Below are 25,000 nucleotides of genomic sequence, written 5' to 3' on the forward strand. Positions count from 1 at the left end.
ACAGACACAGAGCTGGCCTGCCTTCAGTAACAGACACAGAGCTGGCCTGCCTTCAGTAACAGACACAGAGCTAGCCTACCTTCAGTAACAGACACAGAGCTGGCCTGCCTTCAGTAACAGACACAGAGCTGGCCTGCCTTCAGTAACAGACACAGAGCTAGCCTACCTTCAGTAACAGACACACAAGTAGACAAGCCAACAAACAGCTTGACGTCCCGCCCACGTGTGCAAGCAGACTTCAAAGCCAGAGAACAGGAGACGATAAACAAATAAACAAATAAATAAATAAACAAGTCAACAAGCACACATACAGAAATACAGAAACATGTTAGTGTGTTGCATGAAAGAGTTTGTGGAGGCGTCTCTCTTACTGCTGCTCCTCTCTCTCCTCCCTGCTCCTCTCTGTTCCTCTCTGCTCCTCTCTGCTCCTCTCTGCTCCTCCCTGTTCCTCTCTGCTCCTCTCTGCTCCTCTCTGTTCCTCTCTGCTCCTCTCTGCTCCTCTCTGCTCCTCTCTCCTCCTCTCTCCTCCTCTCTCCTCCTCTCTGCTCCTCCCTGTTCCTCTCTGCTCCTCTCTGTTCCTCTCTGCTCCTCTCTGCTCCTCTCTGCTCTTCTCTGCTCCTCTCTGCTCCTCTCTGCTCTTCTCTGCTCCTCTCTGCTCCTCTCTGTTCCTCTCTGCTCCTCTCTGTTCCTCTCTGCTCCTCTCTGCTCCTCTCTCCTCCTCTCTCCTCCTCTCTGCTCCTCTCTCTCCTCTGCTCCTCTCTGCTCCTCTCTGCTCCTCTCTCTCCTCTGCTCCTCTCTGCTCCTCTCTGCTCCTCTCTCCTCCTCTCTCCTCCTCTCTGCTCCTCTCTCTCCTCTGCTCCTCTCTGCTCCTCTCTGTTCCTCTCTGCTCCTCTCTGCTCCTCTCTGCTCCTCTCTGCTCCTCTCTCCTCCTCCCTGTTCCTCTCTCCTCCTCTCTGCTCCTCCCTGCTCCTCTCTGTTCCTCTCTGTTCCCCTCTGCTCCTCTCTGCTCCTCTCTGCTCCTCTCTGTTCCTCTCTGCTCCTCTCTGTTCCTCTCTGCTCCTCTCTGCTCCTCTCTGCTCCTCTCTGTTCCTCTCTGTTCCTCTCTGCTCCTCCCTGCTCCTCTCTGCTCCTCTCTGTTCCTCTCTGCTCCTCTCTGCTCCTCTCTGTTCCTCTCTGCTCCTCTCTGCTCCTCTCTGCTCCTCCCTGCTCCTCCCTGTTCCTCTCTGCTCCTCTCTCTCCTCTCTGTTCCTCTCTGTTCCTCTCTGCTCCTCTCTGCTCCTCTCTGCTCCTCTCTGTTCCTCTCTGCTCCTCTCTGTTCCTCTCTGTTCCTCTCTGCTCCTCTCTGTTCCTCTCTGTTCCTCTCTGCTCCTCTCTGCTCCTCTCTGTTCCTCTCTGTTCCTCTCTGCTCCTCTCTGCTCCTCTCTGTTCCTCTCTGCTCCTCTCTGTTCCTCTCTGCTCCTCTCTGTTCCTCTCTGCTCCTCTCTGCTCCTCTCTGCTCCTCTCTGCTCCTCTCTGTTCCTCTCTGTTCCTCTCTGCTCCTCTCTGTTCCTCTCTGTTCCTCTCTGCTCCTCTCTGTTCCTCTCTGCTCCTCTCTGTTCCTCTCTGCTCCTCTCTGTTCCTCTCTGCTCCTCTCTGCTCCTCTCTGTTCCTCTCTGCTCCTCTCTGTTCCTCTCTGCTCCTCTCTGTTCCTCTCTGTTCCTCTCTCTCCTCCCTGCTCCTCTCTGCTCCTCCCTGCTCCTCTCTGTTCCTCTCTGCTCCTCTCTCTCCTCCCTGCTCCTCCCTGCTCCTCTCTGCTCCTCTCTCTCCTCTCTGTTCCTCCCTGCTCCTCTCTGTTCCTCTCTCTCCTCCCTGCTCCTCTCTGTTCCTCTCTGCTCCTCTCTGTTCCTCTCTGTTCCTCTCTGCTCCTCTCTGCTCCTCTCTGCTCCTCCCTGCTCCTCTCTGTTCCTCTCTGTTCCTCTCTGCTCCTCTCTGCTCCTCTCTCTCCTCTCTCCTCCTCTCTCTCCTCTCTGCTCCTCTCTGTTCCTCTCTCTCCTCCCTGCTCCTCTCTGCTCCTCTCTCTCCTCTGTTCCTCTCTCTCCTCTCTGTTCCTCTCTGCTCCTCTCTGTTCCTCTCTGTTCCTCTCTGTTCCTCTCTCCTCCTCTCTGTTCCTCTCTCTCCTCCCTGCTCCTCTCTGCTCCTCTCTCTCCTCTGTTCCTCTCTCTCCTCTCTGTTCCTCTCTGCTCCTCTCTGTTCCTCTCTGTTCCTCTCTCTCCTCTCTGTTCCTCTCTGCTCCTCTCTGCTCCTCTCTGCTCCTCTCTGCTCCTCCCTGCTCCTCTCTGTTCCTCTCTGCTCCTCCCTGCTCCTCTCTGTTCCTCTCTGCTCCTCCCTGCTCCTCTCTGTTCCTCTCTGTTCCTCCCTGCTCCTCTCTGCTCCTCTCTGCTCCTCTCTGCTCCTCTCTGCTCCCCTCTGCTCCTCTGTTCCTCTCTCTCCTCTCTGTTCCTCTCTGCTCCTCTCTGTTCCTCTCTGCTCCTCTCTGTTCCTCTCTGTTCCTCTCTGCTCCTCTGTCTCCTCTCTGCTCCTCTCTGCTCCTCTCTGTTCCTCTCTGCTCCTCTCTGTTCCTCTCTGTTCCTCTCTGCTCCTCTCTGCTCCTCTCTCTCCTCCCTGCTCCTCCCTGCTCCTCTCTGCTCCTCTCTCTCCTCTCTGCTCCTCTCTGCTCCTCTCTGCTCCTCTCTGTTCCTCTCTGCTCCTCTCTCTCCTCCCTGCTCCTCCCTGCTCCTCTCTGCTCCTCTCTCTCCTCTCTGCTCCTCTCTGCTCCTCTCTGTTCCTCTCTGCTCCTCTCTGTTCCTCTCTGCTCCTCTCTGTTCCTCTCTGTTCCTCTCTGCTCCTCTCTGCTCCTCTCTCTCCTCCCTGCTCCTCCCTGCTCCTCTCTGCTCCTCTCTCTCCTCTCTGCTCCTCTCTGCTCCTCTCTGCTCCTCTCTGTTCCTCTCTGTTCCTCTCTCTCCTCCCTGCTCCTCCCTGCTCCTCTCTGCTCCTCTCTCTCCTCTCTGTTCCTCCCTGCTCCTCTCTGTTCCTCTCTCTCCTCCCTGCTCCTCTCTGTTCCTCTCTGCTCCTCTCTGTTCCTCTCTGTTCCTCTCTGCTCCTCTCTGCTCCTCTCTGCTCCTCTCTGTTCCTCTCTGTTCCTCTCTGCTCCTCTCTGCTCCTCTCTCTCCTCTCTCCTCCTCTCTCTCTCCTCTGCTCCTCTCTGCTCCTCTCTCTCCTCCCTGCTCCTCCCTGCTCCTCTCTGCTCCTCTCTCTCCTCTCTGCTCCTCTCTGCTCCTCTCTGCTCCTCTCTGTTCCTCTCTGTTCCTCTCTGTTCCTCTCTGCTCCTCTCTGTTCCTCTCTGCTCCTCTCTGTTCCTCTCTGTTCCTCTCTGCTCCTCTCTGTTCCTCTCTGCTCCTCTCTGTTCCTCTCTGCTCCTCTCTGTTCCTCTCTGTTCCTCTCTGCTCCTCTCTCTCTCTCCTCTGTTCCTCTCTCTCCTCTGTTCCTCTCTGCTCCTCCCTGCTCCTCTCTTCAGGGGCGGTATTCTGTGCTCTGTGTTGTGTCCTCCTCCTGAACCCTTTCCTCCCACTGCACTGGCTGAAGAAGTTGTGTTTTCTATATGTGCACAACCCTCACCTCTGCCTCTCTCTCTCTCTCTCTCTCTCTCTCTCCATCTCTCTCTCTCTTCCTCTCTCTCTCTCTCTCTCTCTTCCTCTCTCTCTCTCTTCCTCTCTCTCTCTCTCTCTCTTCCTCTCTCTCTCTCCCTCTCTCTCTCTCTCTCTCTCTTCCTCTCTCTCTCTCCCTCTCTCTCTCTCTCTCTCCATCTCTCTCTCTCTTCCTCTCTCTCTCTCTCTCTCTCTTCCTCTCTCTCTCTCACTCTCTCTCTCTCTCCCCCTCTCTCTCCCTCTCTCTCTCTCCCTCTCGCTCTCTCTGTCTGTCTTGTATCTGTTGTCATTTGAGAGCATGTGACATCTGAGCCCTCCGGAGCCCTGAGTCTTATATACCCCATTTAACCAATCACCTGAGCCCTAACCCAATCACCTGAGCCCTAACCCAATCACCTGACCCTAACCCAATCACCTGAGCCCTAACCCAATCACCTGACCCTAACCCAATCACCTGAGCCCTAACCCAATCACCTGACCCTAACCCAATCACCTGACCCTAACCCAATCACCTGGGCCATTTCATATCATTTGCTGATGAAATAGGGTAGTTGTCTGGGGGGTTGGGGTAGTTGTCTGGGGGATTGGGGTAGTTGTTTGGGGGATTGGGGTAGTTGTCTGAAAGGGTTAGGGTAGTTGTCTGGGTGGTTGGGGTAGTTGTGTGAAGGGTTGGGGTAGTTGTCTGGAGGGTTAGAAGATGTCTGAATATGGAATCCATCTAATCATTTATTATCATCCCGGGAGATAAAACTAATGTTTTAGACTAGAGACTAACCCTAACCCTAACCCATATAGGTCTGCAGTAAATCCATCAGATTTCCTACAAATCTAGGTCACAGGTTGATGACAAGGACACGTAGCCTATTAAACCTAAGAAATATTTAATTGGAAGCCATTTCCTTACATTGTCATTGCTATTAATACACCTTTCCTTCTCAATCTATTCGCAAACTCCCTTCGGTCCATTTCTCAATATCTCAACTATTTTCCTCTCCCAAACCAGTCTGTCAACAGAGACCCCGCCTCTACACCCACTGGGTCATAATTAATCACTTTCACTTCTATAAATAGACCACACTGTCCAGAGCTTCAGCCTGTCTACCTGCTAGTCTTTAAAAATACCAAAGTAAACTCAACTGAGAGACACACATAGGCTTCCAACAACTACGTTCATTGTTCATAAATTGATAACATGCTCTAGATATGTATTCCGTCTAAGTAGGCAATCGATGGCATGAAAAAAATCAAATACTTACCTGTGCAAGTTGCAGCAACTTTGGTAATATGGTCGATGTTATCTGTGATCGACAAGTTGTCCTTCATCGAATCTTCATCAGCTGCTTGTTCGCCTGAAGGAGCATCAACCCTCGATGTGGGAAAGTTGAAGCATAGAATGGGAATATTCGCAATGGAAATGTTCCTGTTGGCTTTTCTCTGCGTCTGCAGCTTAGCTTGGGCAGAGCAGGACGAGAGACTACCGAATAAATGCGAAGGTAAGGGTTAGGGTTAGGGTGTTTGGGTTTGGGTGTTTATCTAGCGAACAAGTTACGTATTGGCTTTGACTGTCTTAACTTAAGCTAGCTCGCTAGGTAGTTAGCTAACTGATGCATTGTTTTTGACAAAATCTGCCTGCTATTTCTCTCTCGCGCGCACACACACACACACACACACAATGCATCGAAACCAATGCACCCGTGTGTGTGTGTGTGTGTGTGTGTGTGTGTGTGTGTGTGTGTGTGTGTGTGTGTGTGTGTGTGTGTGTGTGTGTGTGTGTGTGTGTGTGTGTGTGTGTGTGTGTGTGTGTGTGTGTGTGTGTGTGTGTAAAACAGTGTGTAAGTTTCTGACGGTGGAGCTGCAGGCGTCCCTGGAGAAGACGGGCCGCTCTAAGGAGGTGCTGGAGCTGGGCGAGGTGCTGGACACGGGGAGGCGCCGGCGCAAGATCAAATACAACACCTCGTAAGTCCCCTACCTACCCCTACCCCTACTGAGACTACCTACCCCTACCTACCCCTACCCCTACTGAGACCCTAGCTACCCCTACCCCTACTGAGACTACCTACCCCTACCCCTACTGAGACTACCTACCCCTACCCCTACTGAGACTACCTACCTCTACCCCTACTGAGACTACCTACCCCTACCCCTACTGAGACTACCTACCTCTACCCCTACTGAGACTACCTACCCCTACCCCTACTGAGACTACCTACCCCTACCTACCCCTACCCCTACTGAGACCCTAGCTACCCCTACCCCTACTGAGACTACCTACCCCTACCCCTACTGAGACTACCTACCCCTACCCCTACTGAGACTACCTACCTCTACCCCTACTGAGACTACCTACCCCTACCCCTACTGAGACTACCTACCTCTACCCCTACTGAGACTACCTACCCCTACCCCTACTGAGACCCTAGCTACCCCTACTGAGACTACCTACCCCTACCCCTACTGAGACTACCTACCCCTACCCCTACTGAGACTACCTACCTCTACCCCTACTGAGACTACCTACCCCTACCCCTACTGAGACCCTAGCTACCCCTACCCCTACTGAGACTACCTACCCCTACCCTTACCTACCCCTACTGAGACCCTAGCTACCCCTACCCCTACTGAGACTACCTACCCCTACCTACCCCTACTGAGACCCTAGCTACCCCTACTGAGACTACCTACCCCTACCCCTACTGAGACTACCTACCCCTACCCCTACTGAGACCCTACCTACCCCTACCCCTACCTACCCCTACCCCTACTGAGACCCTAGCTACCCCTACCCCTACTGAGACTACCTATCCCTACCTACCCCTACCCCTACTGAGACCCTAGCTACCCCTACCCCTACTGAGACTACCTACCCCTACCCCTACTGAGACTACCTACCCCTACTGAGACTACCTACCCCTACCCCTACTGAGACTACCTACCCCTACTGAGACTACCTACCCCTACTGAGACTACCTACCCCTACTGAGACTACCTACCCCTACCCCTACTGAGACTTCTTCTTCTTTCGTGTGTCATCATCAGATGTCCAGCTCAGTAGCGTATAGCCACGCCCTCGTCTCAGGTCCCACATCGAAGAGGCCAGCCTCCGAGGGTGGTTTATACAGGGGACAGGCGGTGATTATGTGCTCAGCTGTCTGCTCCGGCTCCCCACACTCACACGTTGCTCCGTCTGCCAGGCCCCACTTCCTCATTGTTGCTCTGTAGCGTCCGACCCCAGTTCGCAGGCGGTTCAGCAGGGTCCATTTCCGGCGCGGCAGTTCCTCTCCTTGAATACCGCCTCCCGGGTCCTGGATGTAACGGTGGATGCGTGTAGGCCCGGCCGACTCCCACTCCTGCTTCCAGGCTGCCGCCAGCCATGCCTCTGTAGACTGGTCCTCAGGGATGGACCTGAGCAGATCTTGTGCCGCCTTGTTGTACGGGTGGCGGGACTTGAGTCTATGGGGGGGCAGTGGCATTGTGGTGGTGTTGTGCAAGATATGCCAGTCGTGTCTTTGGGCTTTCCTTGCTAGGGCGAGGGTAGCAGCCTCTCGTCGGAGGCCGGCCGGGGCAATTCCTGCTAGTACTGGCAGGTGGCACACAGGAGTGGGCTTCAGGCAGCCAGTTATGGTCCGCAGAGCGTTATTTATCGCAATGTCGACCTTCCTGGCATGAGGGCTTCTGCACCAGGCTGGGGCACAGTATTCAGCTGCAGAGAAGACCAGGGCTTGGGTGGAGATTCTAAGCACCTTGGCGGTTGCACCCCAGCTAGTTCCTGCGAGACATTGGATTAGTGAGACCCTTGATGACACTTTGGCCGTCACCTCTTCAAGGTGTTGTTTGAAGGAGAGTATCCTATCCAGGCGTACACCGAGGTACCGCGGGGCTTGCTGGCACTCCAGGCGCTTGTTGTTTACAAAAACTTCCAGTTCCCTTCTTGCCTCGCTGTTGTTGAGGTGGTAAGCTGCTGACACTGTCTTGCCAATGCTGAGCTGGAGGCGCCACATGCGCAGATAGGCTGCTAGGGTGTCCATGTCGTGGTTTAGGCCGACTTCCATCGCCTCCCATGTTGGTCGTCGCATCATGATGGCCAGGTCATCAGCGTAGCCATATTTCCGGGATGTTGTTTCCGGTAGGTCGTGGATATAAATGTTGAACAGCATTGGTGCGAGGACAGACCCCTGCGGGACGCCATTCCTCAGCCTCCTGAGCCTGCTTTATTGTCCGTCACTGGTCTTTAAGGTGAAGCTGCGGTTCGTCAGCATCTCCATGATGAACTTCACCATGTGCCGGTCGGGGATGGTCTTTAGCAGCTTTAGGTGGAGTCCACGGTGCCAGACGGTGTCGTAGGCAGCTGTAAGGTCAAGCAACACTACTCCAGCCTTCTGTTTTTGCTGGAAGCTGTCCTCAATGTCTTGAGTGAGCAGTGTCACCTGGTCGACCGTTGACCGTCCGCGGCGGAAACCGGCTTGTTCCCGTGGAAGTTGTGGGTCCACTACTGGCTCGATGCGGCTATGGATCATCCTCACCAAGATCTTGAATGGGACGCAGAGCAGTGATATTGGTCTGTAGGACTTAGGGTCTTCAGCAGGTTTGTTTGGCTTTGGAAGGGCTATGACAGCAGCACGGCGCCAGATCTTCGGGAGCTTGGACCTCCGAAAGCATGCTGAGTAGAACGAACAGAGCCATGCAGATGTTCTTGCGCTCTGGTGGATTGCAAACTCAGGGTGGATGTAATCAGGCCCTGGTGCCTTCCCTTGTTTGGTTTTGCTCATGGCTGTCTGGAGCTCAGCGGTTGTGAAGTCTCCTGACAGGTTAGCATCCACACTGGCCGCCCTACATAAGGAGGACACCTCGTGTGATGTTGTGCGGGCAAAGTTTTTATCTGCACCCGGGAAGCAGCCGTTCTTGAGGAGCTGTGAGGCGATGGAGTTTGCCGTTACTGGGCACCTGGGGGCCGATGGTGTTCTGCCTGTGAGCTGGTTGATAGTCCGCCATGCCCTGCGGCTAGAGTGGGTGAAGTCGATTGACTCCACAACTTCGGTCCACCTTGACCTTCGGGTGGTGTCCAGCTTCTGCAGGAGTGCCGTTGCGGACTCATCCACTTCTTCCCTGGAGCTTGCCTGCTGGTGGAAATGCAGGAGGTGGCTGCACTCTTCATCCCAGCCCGGGATGTACTTTGCATTAAAGCCACGGGGGATGGTTTTCCTTGCTGCCCCAAGGAGTACTTTGCAGTACGCTGCATACCCGACGTCCACGTCGGCATTGTCTGGGTCTGGGAGGCAGACTGATTTTCTTTCTGTCTCCTCAGTGAATGACTGCCAGTTTGCCTTTCGAAAGTTCCATCTCCTGACGGGTTTCCCTGCTACTGGCTGCACCAGGGATGGGACCTTTATGATGGACGGTCAGTGGTGTGAGCGGGGGAACCTTTCCAGGACGCGTCTCTCCGGCTTTTGGGCCGTGTGGCACACAGCGAAGGCCAGGTCCGGGTTGGTGTGGGTATTCCAGCGTGCGGAAAAGAAGCTGGGAGGTTCTTTTGGATCAAACAACAGCAACGCATTGGCGCTGGAGGCCCATTGGCTTAGTGTCTCCGTTTGGTGTTGTGTGGCTGTAACCCCAGTCTGTGTTTTGGCAGTTGAAGTCCCCTGCATAGATGGCGGGTGCAGGTGCTAGCGGGAGAGATGCCATGGTCAGCGTTGATGGTGGGGGCTTGTAGACATTGACAACCGATGTGATCTGCACTTTAGTGGACAGCCATTCGATACTCGAGCCTGGTGGGGATTGGCCAGTGGCTGTCCAGCTAAGGTCATCCCTGACAAGGGTCGCAAGTCCATGTTGTTTGCTGTGGATGGATCCGGCAAGCTGGAATCCGGGCAGTTTGAGGATGTTGTCACTGTCACAGTGTGTCTCCTGGAGGAGGACGGCTGCTACTCTGTGGGAGTCGGCGAGGTGGTGGATGACTTCCAGTTTGGCGGTGGTGAGGCCCTCTACATTAAGCTGGAGCACTGACAGGACCTGGTGCTCGATGGTCGGGATGGCCGCCCGTCCTGACGTGGACGTTCGATGTCCCTCCGGCCTCTTGCACCTCGGCCTGCCAGCTGGGTGATGACTGGTTGGCGACATTAGTTTTGCAAGCTGGTCTTGCACCAATTCTTGCTACTCACGAAGGAGGCCACGTGAAGGCTGTCGTCATCTCCTCCCCTACTGAGACTACCTACCCCTACCCCTACTGAGACTACCTACCCCTACTGAGACTACCTACCCCTACTGAGACTACCTACCCCTACTGAGACTACCTACCACTACCCCTACTGAGACTACCTACCCCTACTGAGACTACCTACCCCTACTGAGACTACCTACCCCTACTGAGACTACCTACCCCTACCTCTACTGAGACCCTACCTACCCCTACTGAGACTACCTACCCCTACCCCTACTGAGACCCCCTACCCCTACTGAGTCTACCTACCCCTACCCCTACTGAGACTACCTACCCCTACCCCTACTGAGACTACCTACCCCTACCCCTACCTACCCCTACTGAGACTACCTTCCCCTACCCCTACTGAGACTACTTACCCCTACCCCTACTGAGACTACCTACCCCTACTGAGACCCCCTACCCCTACTGAGACTACCTACCCCTACCCCTACCTACCCCTACCGAGACTACCTACCCCTACCCCTACTGAGACTACCTACCCCTACCCCTACTGAGACTCCCTACCCCTACTGAGACTGAAGCATCAAATACAACACCTCGTAAGTCCCCTACCTACCCTACCCCTACTGAGACCCTAGCTACCCCTACCCCTACCTACCCCTTCCCCTACTGAGACCCTAGCTACCCCTACCCCTACCTACCCCTTCCCCTACTGAGACCCTAGCTACCCCTACCCCTACCTACCCCTTCCCCTACTGAGACCCTAGCTACCCCTACCCCTACCTACCCCTTCCCCTACTGAGACCCTAGCTACCCCTACCCCTACCCCTACCTACCCCTTCCCCTACTGAGACCCTACCTACCCCTACCCCTACCCCTACTGAGACCCTAGCTACCCCTAGCTACCCCTACCCCTACCTACCCCTACCCCTACCCATACTGAGACCCTACCTACCCCTACCCCTACCGAGACTGGAGCAGAGGAACTCTGGGAAGAGTGTCAGAATACTCTCATTTATCCAGCTCTTTCACACTGGTTTGGATGAGAGGGAACGGTTGGGGGACCCTGACACCCCAGATGAGATGAGAGGGAACGGTTGGGGGACCCTGACACCCCAGATGAGATGAGAGGGAACGGTTGGGGGACCCTGACACCCCAGCGTGACGCCCGGACACTAATGACATCACCCATGATTGGTAGTTCTTGATAAGAAGCTTTGAAGGTGCTGTATGTCAAGTGTATGTACCAAAAACGTGTGTGTGTGTGTGTGTGTGTGTGTGTGTGTGTGTGTGTGTGTGTGTGTGTGTGTGTGTGTGTGTGTGTGTGTGTGTGTGTGTGTGTGTGTGACCTAGAGAAACTCGTCTCACAGAGGCAGTGGACAACATCTGTGAGGGGATCCTGCAGTACAGCGTCCACGCTGAGAGACCGGGCAGCCTGCGCTATGCCAAGGTACTCACACTCACACACACACTCACACACACACACACACCGCGTTTTGACCGTGTTGCGCATGCCGGTTAAAAATAGTTGGCAACACATTTTATCATTGATTCGTTGGGTCTCATGTTGAATTGTGTATTTGAAACGGTTTCGATGCTGCGCTTTCTCGCTCCAACTCTCCAACAGCCAGTAGTTCAGTGATCAGTAGTTCAGTGATCAGTAGTTTAGTGATCAGTAGTTCAGTGATCAGTAGTTCAGTGATCAGTAGTTTAGTGATCAGTAGTTCAGTGATCAGTAGTTCAGTGATCAGTAGTTCAGTGATCAGTAGTTCAGTGATCAGTAGTTCAGTGATCAGTAGTTCAGTGATCAGTAGTTCTATTATCATGTAGAAAAACAGTGATTTTAAATCCGGGATGGTCCACATCCATTACAGGGCGGCTTAGATTGTGTTTCAGGACGGTTCTGGGAGGCTGGGGGGAATAGGATGGGTTAGGGTTAGATTGAGATATTAGATTGTGTTTCAGGACGGTTCTGGGAGGCTGGGGGGAATAGGATGGGTTAGGGTTAGATTGAGATATTAGATTGTGTTTCAGGACGGTTCTGGGAGGATGGTTCTGGGAGGATGGTTCTGGGAGGATGGTTCTGGGAGGACGGTTCTGGGAGGACGGGGGGAAAATGAGTTAAGAGCCCTGCTACATCTGCTGAGCGGTGTGTGCGTGTTTGTGTGTGCGTGTTTGTGTGTGTGTGTCTGTGTTTGTGTGTGTGTGTTTGTGTGTGTGTGTCTGTGTTTGTATGTGTGTGTGTGTGTGGTGTGTGTTTGTGTGTTTCTGTGTGTGTGTGTGTTTGTGTGTGCGTGTGTGTGTGTTTATATGTGTGTGCGTGCGTGCATGTCTGTGTGTTTATGCGTGTGTGTGTGTTTATGCGTGTGTGTGTGTGTGTGTGTGTGTGTGTGTGTGTGTGTGTGTGTGTGTGTGTGTGTGTGCAGGGGACCAGCCAGACCATGTCCACCCTGAAGAACCTGGTGAATAAGGGGGTGAAGGTGGAGCTCGGCCTCCCCTACGAGCTCTGGGACGAGCCGTCGGTCGAGGTGTCTGACATGAAGAAACAGGTACGTGTGTGTGTTTCAGTGTGAGTGTGTACGTGTGTGTGTTTCAGTGTGTGTGTGTGAGTGTGTATGTGGGAGTATCTATCTATGTGTATATTCATATTTTAATGCGTGTGTGTTTCATTGTATGTGTTGTTGTTCTTCGTATGGGTTGGTTGTTATTCTCCTCCCAGGCTCTGGAACATCTCCATCATCCACAACCGTCAGGACACGCATTCCGTTGGGTGTCCCATATATATTGTGTGTGTGTATGTGTGTGTGTGCGCGTGTGTGCGCGTGTGTGTGCGCGCGTTTGTGCGCGTGTGTGTGTGTGTGTGTGTGTGTGAGTGAGACTGTATCTACATGCATGTTCATGTTTTGATGGTGTGTGTTTCAGTGTGAGACGATGCTGGAGGAGTACGAGGAGGTGGTGGAGGACTGGTACTTCCACCATCAGGAGGAACGGCTGGAGCACTTCCTGTGTGAGAACCACGTCCTCAAGAGCTCAGAACAAGGTCAGACGCACACACACACACACACACACACACACTCTCTCTCTCTCTCTCTCTCTTTTACGTTACAATCTGTCAAAATACTCTCTCTCAGAATGCCTGAAGGAGGTGTGGAAGGGGGACATGGGGAGTAAGGGAGCTGAAGAGGCCGTGAGCGAAGGAGAGGAAGGAGGAGGAAAGACGCACGACGCTGGAGAGCTGTGATGCAGTTCAAAATGGCTGACAAACAATCTCCTCTATCACAGAACTGAATTACCCATCTGAAGACCCCTCTCTTCCCTCTTCAACCAACAGTCACAACACTACATTCACAGCAAAACCAGGCAGTCAAGTATTGATTCTGCGTCGACTATCAGCCAATCCTGCCACTTTGAGACCCACAACAACCTACAGGACTTCTTCCAGAACTGTCTGTACTTCACAGCTCTGCTGTCGGTGAACACCTCCTTGTGTTCTACAGAGCTACAGTTTAACAAACGAGGCCATCTAGTGGTGTGTGTGTGCTCCTGCATATAAATGTTTCATGGTTTTTACAAAAGATATAATATCCCTCTATAGCTACATAAATGTGCCTTATCAGTGAAGAGGTTGATATTCTAAAGTAAGAACGCTCTTTCATTTTATAAACACTACATTATACTGGGTTTGTAGCCTAAGAAGGTCACTTGAAGAGTGAGGTGAGATTCCTGTTACATATCAGTGTTGTTGTTACACCCTAAACCCTTCTACTTTAGGTACATTTTTTCCTGATCCCATGTTCCAAAAATACAATATATATATATACAGATTTAAATGTTGGATAAACAATGTTTATATGATACTCGACTGGGTTGAGTGTCTATATTAAACAGGTCTCTAATAAGGAGAGTTTAAGACGTGTCTCAGGCACTGGAGGAGTCGCAACGGGAGAAATGACCAGTAAAGTCAACATGTTGCTAATGGGTCACAGGTGTGTTGATGGAAGGAGTCCCAGATTTTTATATTGTGTACAACACAGCCACCTTGTGGTTGATTATGAGAATGCATGCAATCATTTATTTTTTTTTTTAGGATTTATCAACTGCAACCCCCAAAGTCATGGTAGTGCTGCTAGGTGATACGGGGACACTGCTGTGTATTTAGATTTGAGCTGGGATATTCTACTGTGAGAGTTTGTGGTATTTCCAATCATAGAGGCCTCAGTTTAGAATCATAGAGGCCTCAGTTTAGAATCATAGAGGCCTCAGTTTAGAATCATAGAGGCCTCAGTTTAGAATCATAGAGGCCTCAGTTTAGAATCATAGAGGCCTCAGTTTAGAATCATAGAGGCCTCAGTTTAGAATCATAGAGGCCTCAGTTTAGAATCATAGAGGCCTCAGTTTAGAATCATAGAGGCCTCAGTTTAGAATCATAGAGGCCTCAGTTTAGACGGGAAGAGCCAACGTTACGCTGCAGAGACAGTCCACCGTTCCAACGTCAGTTTGAAGTCCTGCTCACCTCAGGTCCAGATGGAGGGGGTTCGGCCTACAGAACTGGGTCCTGCTCACCTCAGGTCCAGATGGAGGGGGTTCGGCCTACAGAACTGGGTCCTGCTCACCTCAGGTCCAGATGGAGGGGGTTCGGCCTACAGAACTGGGTCCTGCTCACCTCTGAGGTCCAGATGGAGGGGGTTCGGCCTACAGAACTGGGTCCTGCTCACCTCTGAGGTCCAGATGGAGGGGGTTCGGCCTACAGAACTGGGTCCTGCTCACCTCTGAGGTCCAGATGGAGGGGGTTCGGCCTACAGAACTGGGCCCTGCTCACCTCTGAGGTCCAGATGGAGGGGGTTCGGCCTACAGAACTGGGTCCAGCTCCTGACCACCAGCCCTGGGTCCAGCTGAAGAGAGCCTGTCTGACAGTCCAGGGGAGGCCCAGTGTTACTGTACATCACAGCCCCTCTTGACCTATGACCCCTAGCATTGCTGGAAATCCTACATCCGCTCAGTGTAGCACATTGAGTATGGTGGGGTGATGAAGTTTGGTACAGTGTGATAATGCAGTATTTGTACTCAGGCCTTTCTATTCCTTTTGGAACACAAGCTGTTGATGAACAGTTCCCACCCATCTTCTCATCAATGTTTCTGTAATCATGTTTTTATCCACTTCATAGGTGATTGGCCTGTGAATTTCACCAGAGCCCTGAACATCAGCTGTACCTGCTTCCACCTCTCACGACGGGGCCGTAGGGAGGGATTCTGAGAGCTAAGGGTTAGGGTTAGGGTCAGTGTGTGTTGGGTTAGGGTTAGGGTTAGGGTCAGTGTGTGTTGGGTTAGGGTTAGGGTTAGGGTCAGTGTGTGTTGGGTTAGGGTTAGGGTTAGGGTCAGTGTGTTGGGTTAGGGTTAGGGTCAGTGTGTGTTGAATACCTCGCCTTTCAGAGGCTGAGGTTGCTGTGGTGCAATGAGGGAACCTCAACTCCAATTCCCATGAATGCTTTATTCCCTGACCAGAAGACGAAGTGCTTTTGTAAACAACGTGCTATCACAGTATGTTGTGTGCACCGTCTTCCTTGCAGCAGCATGGTACTGTAGTCAGGGACGTGGTGGAAAGGGGATAAACGATTGGATGAGGTTGAAGAACCAGGCCAGGTCCAGCCTGGCTTATGTGCGTGGCTGGCTTGTTTCTGTTCAGGTCTGGTAGGACGGAAGCTGGTCATGCCACTGAAATAGCTGTGAATTGAAATGACATGAAATAATGTGTGATAAATTAAGATAGGTCTTTTCGCCTGGACACATCAGTTCCAATGCTTCCAATGCTAATCCAGCACAATAAGAGCTTCCATAACATCAACTGGGGTTAGAATAAGGGTTGGGACAGGATCTGACCTATAAGACAAGGGGTAAAGGTTGGAGTGAGAGGATGAACGTGTGGAGGTTTGGGGTCTAGTCTAGAGATGCCAATATTGCGGATATATCTGCGACATCCGCGGGTGGGTGGGCCAATAAAAATCAACATTGTGATTAATTTTGGGTGGATTGCGGGTGGATTTGTCAGTTATATTCGTATTTAATAACAACTATAATTATATATATTATATTATAACAACTGCGAGAAAGCGCGAGACCTGCCAGCAGCTCACTCAAATACCCTCGACCACTTCGTCAACCGAGATCCTGCGAAAGCGAGCCTATAATCTTTAAATTGTTTAAGTCAAGAAAATGCGCCTATATGAAAAGCGAATGAGCACGAACGGCTGGACATCATTTAAATGTAAATACAGTAACTTCATGTGTGGCGGGTTGGGGGCGGGTCTCTACATTTTAGAAGATAATGACGTCGGGTGGGTGGCAGGTGGATGATTGATGAGTGCACGCGGATTCGGGTGTGCTGAAACTCCATCCACGCCACACTCTCTCGTATAGTCTCTAGTATCTCTATATCTCTAGTATAGTCCCATAAAGTCATCCCCACCAGGTCCTGAACCCTGGTCTCCCAGGTGGGAGTCCAATGCTCTGACCACTACTCTACTCGTACAGTGAAGGTCGGCAGGTTGATTTTGGTGTCCTGCTTGATTTTGGTGTGCTGGGACTACTGCCTCTTGTGGTGCCAACAGAGAGATGCAGGCCAACATTGAGAGAGGGAGTAAGGGAGGGAGGGAGAGAGGGAGTAAGGGAGGGAGGGAGAGAGGGAGGGAGGGAGTGATAACCCGACCAACGCTATGCTAGCTGCGCGGCTGGTCAGCCACGCACAAAAACACTGTCTACAGCTGGCCGCCTGCATTGGCACAAACACCTGCAACGTCAATAACTTGTGCAATCTGCTCTGATTCTGTCAAAAGCCATGCATGTTGACTTGAGGGGGGAAAATACTTGGCAGAACTTGGCATAGCTGACTATCATCTTGTTGGCACAACAACCATCAGCTTGCCTGGGGGTACAGAAATTGGCCAAGGAACCAAATTTACCCTCTTACATATGTGGGCCACGTGCCAAGCTATTGTATCTTATTGTTTTTGGTAGGGGTTGTGCTTAGATGTCTACTATGTCTATCTAGCCATCCCCATTTCATGCCATAGACCCATCAAATCAAGTCAAACAATGTTTATACCACCGTACTCGGGGCTATGTGTAGTGTCTTTGTACAAAATACATGCCAAAGTGTAATGGTGATGATGCACAATCACACCATTTAAACCTTCAATTTACTTTATTGCTCTTGTCCTCCTTCCAAGGATAGCATTTCTAAACGACTCTCTGTGTAACTATACATGAACACACACACACACCTGGGGAAACATTCCTCCAGGGAAGTCATCAATCAGTTTTATGTGTTTCTCTGGGAAAGTTTCCTCCTCTCCCATCCCCCCGTCCTTCCTCCATTTCTCTTTCTTTTATTTCATGCGTTCCATCTGTATCAGCTTTTCTTCATGCCTCATCACTACTTCTACTACACATGTGAGAACTATCCACTGAGGTATTTCCAGCCTCAGTCTTTGATAATTGGAACAAATTGGTGGATGGAAGCTTTCAAGGCCGTTGATGATTCATACTGATAAAGGTTAACAACCACGTTGTCTCAGTGCATCCTCAAATTGCCCGCCAGTTGTGATGGACTTGAGTCGGAGGACTCCCCTCGCGTGCAGTGTAGCCTATGGGCGCTTGCTGGCAGATGTGAGCTGTTTGAGAGGCGACAGCGTCTGTTCGTTTACGTCAACATGTGACCCGCCCCTCCCTCCCGAGGGTTAGGGTTAGGGCTGCTGGATCTCATGTGACCCGCCCCTCCCGAGGGTTAGGGTTAGGGCTGTTAGGGTTAGGGCTGCTGGATCTCATATGAACCGCCCCTCCCGAGGGTTGGGGTTAGGGTTAGGGCTGTTAGGGTTAGGGCTGCCGGATCTCTGGAGAACTGTCCTGTGCGCCCGCGTGCTTATTGATCCAGACCGAATCCGTATGAGCAGAAAGCGCGAGGAGATCAGGCATTGGGACGCACATGGTGATTATTTTAAGTATTTTCTACTCTTTCGTAAATGTTTGGTTGTTGTTTCTTTCTCTTGGAACTGAAGGAGTTATATATTTAGAAAGGAACGGCCAGGCATTGACAAGTTGATTGGTTGGGTTCGGCGAGAGTGGAAAGTTCGCTACAAGCTTATGCTTTCTCTCTATAGGCTATGAGATGACAGAACGTTTAATGTCCTAAATGTCGAATTTCTATCATATTTGATGGAATACACACTTTTTAATTCAACATGTTATTCATGCAGCTTAATACTTTGCATATGGGGGAAATGTGGTTAATTAATAAATTCTGTATTTCCCTAAAACTAAAGGGCTAGATATCATATTGATTTGATTAGTTATGCGACCTTTCACAATTTATTGAAAGTGATAGCCTAGAGAGTTTGATTGAGGCGCATATTTGCAAAATAGCCCAAAATCATAACATCTGGAATAAATTGTGGGTTGCGGGTGCATGAATCTGGCTTTTCATAAACCACGTATCTTTATAATATTAAAAAAAGAAGGACAAAGGCAGCCTAGCATTTTTAGTTTGTCCATTTCAGATTGGATTTCCAATTTCTAACGAGACACAGGCACGCGTTAAGTTGTATTACCTACTATATTTAATTATACATCAGTTCTGTTTAATTATTATTATTATTCTGTTATTTTAGCAATTTAGTTAAATTATTGTTTATGTGTTAGTCTACAACGTCGTGACAATAACAATAATGCAACCCGCGGCCTGAGCCGTGATTAATGTAGGTTAAAGCTAAGAGAAAGACTAGATTAATCGATGATTATGATAAATTAGGATTTAAATATACCTACATTGAATACGCGTAAATGTAGTTTCGTTTCAGTAAATTGAATATAATTACTAGAAACCATGCTTGGGTGGAAAGGAATGGGTAACAGCTTGCCTATGCGCAAGAAGATGCTTGCCAAAATAATCCTTCTGAATAGAAGCATTTGTGTTAAATGATCCAAATACAACCTTTTCTCTTACGGCTATTTGTCTAAGGCAAGTACCCTAAAAACAACCAGATCAATTTGCCCTCCTTAATGAAGACAAAAGATCCCATCAAAATAGGCTAACCTGAGCCTGTTCATGGTCAAAGTTTGACAAAGTTCACATCGAATAGGTTAATAATCATTCGGCTACTATTACATTGATAATAATAAAAATGACCACAACAACTACAATCCCAATCATATCATAATAATACAATTTAATTTTAGTCAGTTCAAGGTCATTTGTCTCATATGAGCTAAGATGCCCCAATAGACTGATATTAACTCGCCTATATTTTGAATAGTCTCTAACCAATTTACATATTTGATTTCAGACTATTGATTAAAATAGTTTGATTGAAATGCAGATTGGACTCTGTCATTTTATCGAAGATGCCGAGCTCACTTGATAGGCCATGGACATTATAGCTAGACATTAAAACCCTAAAGTAAGGAATTGACTCATATCGAAATATTGATTAAAAGAAAGTTTAGACCTAGAATTCTGTTCTCAATTTGTCTCATGGTCATTATCACAAATGATAGATTAGGCTGTAATCACGCAATTACAAAGAGGCCTCGTCTTCATTTCCATTATGCCCCTCTTGTTTTTGGCATAACATCACTCTGTGAAATCACGGACAATGATTTAATTTCCATCTGTGTTTCAATATCGACACTGAAGCGAAGCCTCCGCGGAAAGATGCGTTGCCAACTTGTGTGAAAGGTAGTAAACTATAGCGTGGGAACACAGAGGTAAGTTGAGAGGAAACTCGCCTCTTTCAACGTATCTGGCATAGCCTCTGTTTTTCTTATTCAAAACTGAAATATGTCCGAGCAAGCAGAGGTGTCTGGCATGTTATAGGCGATCCTATATATAGGCTCTTAAATAGGCAAATCTCTGTCGCTCCATGTCTGTTCTCTGGTCGCAGGCCCGCTGTCCTCACGTCCTCCTAACCCTAACCCTAACCCTGTCCTCACGGGAGGCCGTTTGACGGTGTGTGTTGGAGGTGAGAACCTGTCCTGAGGGACAGCGGCCCTTAGCTAAAGATACGAGCCGCGATAATCCATTTTGTACGGCCTGTCAGTTGCACCTCCCTCACCGCCCCACTAAAATTAGATTATTACACCTAAAACAGGGCTCCTGGAATCCGCTCCATGTGGAATAACACTCTGGTCTCGCGCAGGAGTGGACAGGACAGGCATGCGGGGGGAATAGAGAGCGGCTCTCTTCTGGTCTCGCGCAGGAGTGGACAGGACAGGCATGCGGGGGGAATAGAGAGCGGCTCTCTTCTGGTCTCGCGCAGGAGTGGACAGGACAGGCATGCGGGGGGAATAGAGAGCGGCTCTCTTCTGGTCTCGCGCAGGAGTGGACAGGACAGGCATGCGGGGGGAATAGAGAGCGGCTCTCTTCTGGTCTCGCGCAGGAGTGGACAGGACAGGCATGCGGGGGGAATAGAGAGCGGCTCTCTTCTGGTCTCGCGCAGGAGTGGACAGGACAGGCATGCGGGGGGAATAGAGAGCGGCTCTCTTCTGGTCTCGCGCAGGAGTGGACAGGACAGGCATGCGGGGGGAATAGAGAGCGGCTCTCTTCTGGTCTCGCGCAGGAGTGGACAGGACAGGCATGCGGGGGGAATAGAGAGCGGCTCTCTTCTCCTCGCCGCCAGTGTTGTGTTTCTGACAAGCTGGGGACAATTGGAAATTAACAAAGGTGTTACTGTCAGCTGTGACAACATGCCCTGACAGGCGTCTGATTTAGCTTCACACTTCAGTAGGCCATGTGGTTGAACTTGTAATTGATCAGATTTAGGCTACTTTATTTAGCCTAAGACACAGCCTAACACCGTACGTTGCCCCCAGGCCTAAACGCAGGATGCAAAATGAGTAAGACACAGCTTATCTATTTCAGACCGTGCTGTGTTGCTCAAACGCTAAGGTAAACATGACCTCTTTTCACTCTCTCTCTCTCTCTCTCTCTCTCTCTCTCTCCCTCTCTCTCTGCCCCCCCCCCCCTCTCTCTCTAGTTCCTGGCAACTATGTTTCTATGCAAACTGCACATCAGCATCATATAATTTATTATTTATCATGTATCATGTAGTGGCACAAATATTCAATTATCCAACGGTTTTATTATATTTACACAAAACACAGTGTTCCCCCTTCTGCTCCTCATTTCCACCATCTTGTGTGTTGTTGGGCGGTCATGGTGGGGTCCGTGCTGGGCTGGGCTGGGTTAGGGCCATGCTGTATGTAGCTCAGTAGTCATGGTGGGTCCGTGCTGGGCTGGCTAGCTGGGCAGGCCATGCTGTATGTAGCTCAGTATGGCTGTCGGGCTGCTCTGTCCATGACGAGGAATGTTAAAACGTGTGAGACCGGCCAAATCCAGCTCATCTGCTCCTTATAACACAGCTCAAAACACACACGCGCACACACACACACACACGCACGCACACACACACATACACACACACACACACACACACACACACACACATACACACACACACACACACACACACACACACACACACACACACACACACACACACACACACACACACTCACACTTAGACATAGAGCCACCAGCAAGAGGAGCTGCTGACAGGTAGCAAAGTCCTGCCTTCTACCCCCATAAGCACTTTTAACGGCGCCATCTTTCACTACTAATCCTCCTTTTATATCTCACCTTGCCTCCTGTGCTGTTCGGAGACTTCGCTAGCTCTCTCTCATCCCACCCTGTCATTCCTGGCCGCTCGTATCATCCCTGGGCCGCTCGTATTCACAGTGTTCATTCACCCTTTATATCATGTGTTTATTCACCCTTTATATCATGTGTTTATTCACCCTTTATATCATGTGTTTATTCACCCTTTATATCATGTGTTTATTCACCCTTTATATCATGTGTTTATTCACCCTTTATATCATGTGTTTATTCACCCTTTATATCATGTGTTTATTCACCCTTTATATCATGTGTTTATTCACCCTTTATATCATGTGTTTATTCACCCTTTATATCATGTGTTTATTCACCCTTTATATCATGTGTTTATTCCTTTCATTCTGTCTCTTATCCCTTCATATTTACCCCCTTTCACTCATTTCTTAACCCCCTCTAAACGTTTTATCAGTTTCTAGACACGGTCTTGTCCACTGTTCACTGCAGCTGCTCACTCCCAAACCTGTTAGAGCCTTTAACCCCAACCTAACCCTAACCTAACTCTAACCTAACTCTAACCTAACTCTAACCTAACCCTAACCTAACTCTAACCTAACTCTAACCTAACCTAACCTAACCTAACCTAACCTAACCTAACCCTAACCTAACCCTAACCCCAACCTAACCTAACCTAACCTAACCTAACCCTAACCTAACTCTAACCTAACTCTAACCTAACTCTAACCCTAACCTAACTCTAACCTAACCCTAACCTAACTCTAACCTAACTCTAACCTAACCTAACCTAACCTAACCTAACCTAACCTAACCTAACCTAACCTAACCCAACCCTAACCTAACCCTAACCCTAACCCTAACCTAACCCTAACCTAACCTAACTCTAACCTAACCTAACCCTAACCTAACCCTAACCTAACTCTAACCTAACCTAACCTAACCTAACCTAACCCAACCCTAACCCAACCCTAACCCTAACCCTAACCCTAACCCTAACCTAACCTAACCTAACCCTAACCTAACCCTAACCCTAACCTAACCCTAACCTAACCCTAACCTAACCTAACCCTAACCTAACCCTAACCTAACCCTAACCTAACCTAACCTAAACCTAACCCTAACCCTAACCCTAACCCTAACCTAACCTAACCTAAACCTAACCCTAACCCTAACCTAACCCTAACCTAACCTAACCCTAACCTAACCCTAACCTAACCCTAACCTAACTCTAACCCTAACCTAACCCTAACCCTAACCCTAACCCTAACCTAACCCTAACCCTAACCCTAACCTAACCCTAACCTAACCCTAACCCTAACCCTAACCCTAACCCTAACCACATAGGGTCCTTTAACCACCTATCACTCTCAAAACAAAAGGGTGCTACAGTTTATACAGTAGAACCCCTTTAAACAACAGAAGAACCTTCTGAAAAAAGGTTCCATATAGAACCATTTTCAGGTCAGAAAGATCCAACTTGGGCATTGAACTCATGGGGTTCTATAGAACCTTTTTCTTTCAAAGGGTTCTTTGTTTCAGTACAAAGGGTTCTTTTTTCTGCGTGGTGTTTCTTATCTCATTCAGTATCTCCTTATCAACTAACCCTCTATACCCTGTCTATATATAACCCTCTATACCCTGTCTATATCTAACCCTCTATACCCTGTCTATATCTAACCCTCTATACCCTGTCTATATCTAACCCTCTATACCCTGTCTATATCTAACCCTCTATACCCTGTCTATATCTAACCCTCTATACCCTGTCTATATCTAACCCTCTATACCCTGTCTATATCTAACCCTCTATACCCTGTCTATATCTAACCCTCTATACCCTGTCTATATCTAACCCTCTATACCCTGTCTATATCTAACCCTCTATACCCTGTCTATATCTAACCCTCTATACCCTGTCTATATCTAACCCTCTATACCCTGTCTATATCTAACCCTCTATACCCTGTCTATATCTAACCCTCTATACCCTGTCTATATCTAACCCTCTATACCCTGTCTATATCTAACCCTCTATACCCTGTATCTAACCCTCTATACCCTGTAGATATATATATATAAATATATAAGTCTTCTTCAGCTTGAACACGAGTCTCCAGCCATGCTGGACTGTGCTGTAAACATGCCCCATGTTGTCAGCAAGTACTTTTCCAGGCGTTGGCCAAGCCCAGCCATGCATAGCTGCCTATAAAGACCACCTCCGGAGATATCCTTGACATCACCTAAACACTATTCACTCCAGCTGCACACGTTCCCTGAAGTCTGTGGAACTTTATTGACAAAACCGTGTTTGATGATATCCTGTTTATGAGAATGCAGGCCTAAGGGCTTTTGTTGTGATGATTGTGAAATTCAAGGTTGTCATTGTCAAACATTATTTTGTCCCCCCCCACCCCCCCACATGAGAAAGGTTTTGCATATGAACGTACAGTAGTAGTGATTCTCATCTATTAAAGGGCTTAATTATCGAGGAACACCGCTCACCTTCCTCTGGCGAAGCGGCGTGTGAATTTATGGAAAGCGCCGGAGAAAAGCCGTTGAAACCATATCCGGCGGGGCTGACAAGGGGTGCCAGACTGGCGATCTGGTTTCCATGCAGCGAGGGACTCTGGGTCGGCCCATGGGGGCGTTTCCAGTAACATCCGGGAGGGGGGGGGGGGCGTTGGAGGACTGACAGACCCCCAGGGATGAGAGTCTCTGAGGAGCATCCATCAGTCATTGATCTGTAATGGGAGGGTCTATGTTTAATTAGCGATGTAATGCGACCAAGACATGTGGCAAATCATGTCATGGGAATGTGCCCCCCCCTCCTCATAACCCCCACCACACAGACCAGACGCCCCCTACTGAAACAGGACACCCATTCCAACCGGAATTTCACAAAGACCCCCCCACCCCACAAACTATAACCATTTACCACCATGACCCCACACTCCTTGATCCTCCCCCCTCCAGCTACCTGTACCTTCCCTGCGCCATCTTCATCATCACCCCCCAGCCCGGACCCTGCGCCATCTTCATCATCACCCCCCAGCCCGGAATATCCCCCAACCTCTCTCCCTATTAGCGCTCAGCACATATACTGATCCTATCCCCCAACCTCTCTCCCTATTAGCGCTCAGCACATATACTGATCCTATCTGCCAACCTCTCTCCCTATTAGCGCTCAGCACATATACTGATCCTATCTGCCAACCTCTCTCCCTATTAGCGCTCAGCACATATACTGATCCTATCCCCCAACCTCTCTCCCTATTAGCGCTCAGCACATATACTGATCCTATCCCCCAACCTCTCTCCCTATTAGCGCTCAGCACATATACTGATCCTATCTGCCAACCTCTCTCCCTATTAGCGCTCAGCACATATACTGATCCTATCCCCCAACCTCTCTCCCTATTAGCGCTCAGCACATATACTGATTCATTATCAGAACCCTTCCCCCCCAGCAGAGACACGAGGCCTCATGAAACCCCAGATCCA

At 49.9% G+C, this 25,000-nt stretch overlaps 1 protein-coding gene across 1 annotated transcript; it reads left to right on the forward strand.

Moving 5' to 3' along the window:
* Positions 1 to 5,029: 5,029 nt before the first annotated feature.
* On the forward strand, positions 5,030 to 13,719 carry cnpy4 (canopy FGF signaling regulator 4). The gene is made up of 6 exons (XM_084463351.1): positions 5,030 to 5,155; positions 5,492 to 5,618; positions 11,173 to 11,269; positions 12,246 to 12,368; positions 12,742 to 12,859; positions 12,951 to 13,719. Exons 1-6 carry the CDS (start codon positions 5,056 to 5,058, stop codon positions 13,058 to 13,060), a joined length of 675 nt encoding a protein of 224 aa, XP_084319477.1. The 5' UTR covers positions 5,030 to 5,055; the 3' UTR covers positions 13,061 to 13,719.
* The last annotated feature ends 11,281 nt before the right edge of the window (positions 13,720 to 25,000 follow it).

The sequence above is a fragment of the Borostomias antarcticus genome (genome assembly GCF_949987555.1).
Source record: "Borostomias antarcticus genome assembly, contig: scaffold_121, whole genome shotgun sequence".
Taxonomy (NCBI): Eukaryota; Metazoa; Chordata; class Actinopteri; order Stomiiformes; family Stomiidae; genus Borostomias; species Borostomias antarcticus.

Excerpts from the sequence above, each read along its gene's own strand:
- cnpy4 (XM_084463351.1), top strand. The coding sequence starts at position 5,056 with ATGGGAATATTCGCAATGGAAATGTTCCTGTTGGCTTTTCTCTGCGTC. Across the intron at positions 5,156-5,491 it reads ACTACCGAATAAATGCGAAG|TGTGTAAGTTTCTGACGGTG; the intron begins GTAAGGGTTAGG and ends TGTGTAAAACAG. Across the intron at positions 5,619-11,172 it reads AAGATCAAATACAACACCTC|AGAAACTCGTCTCACAGAGG; the intron begins GTAAGTCCCCTA and ends TGTGTGACCTAG.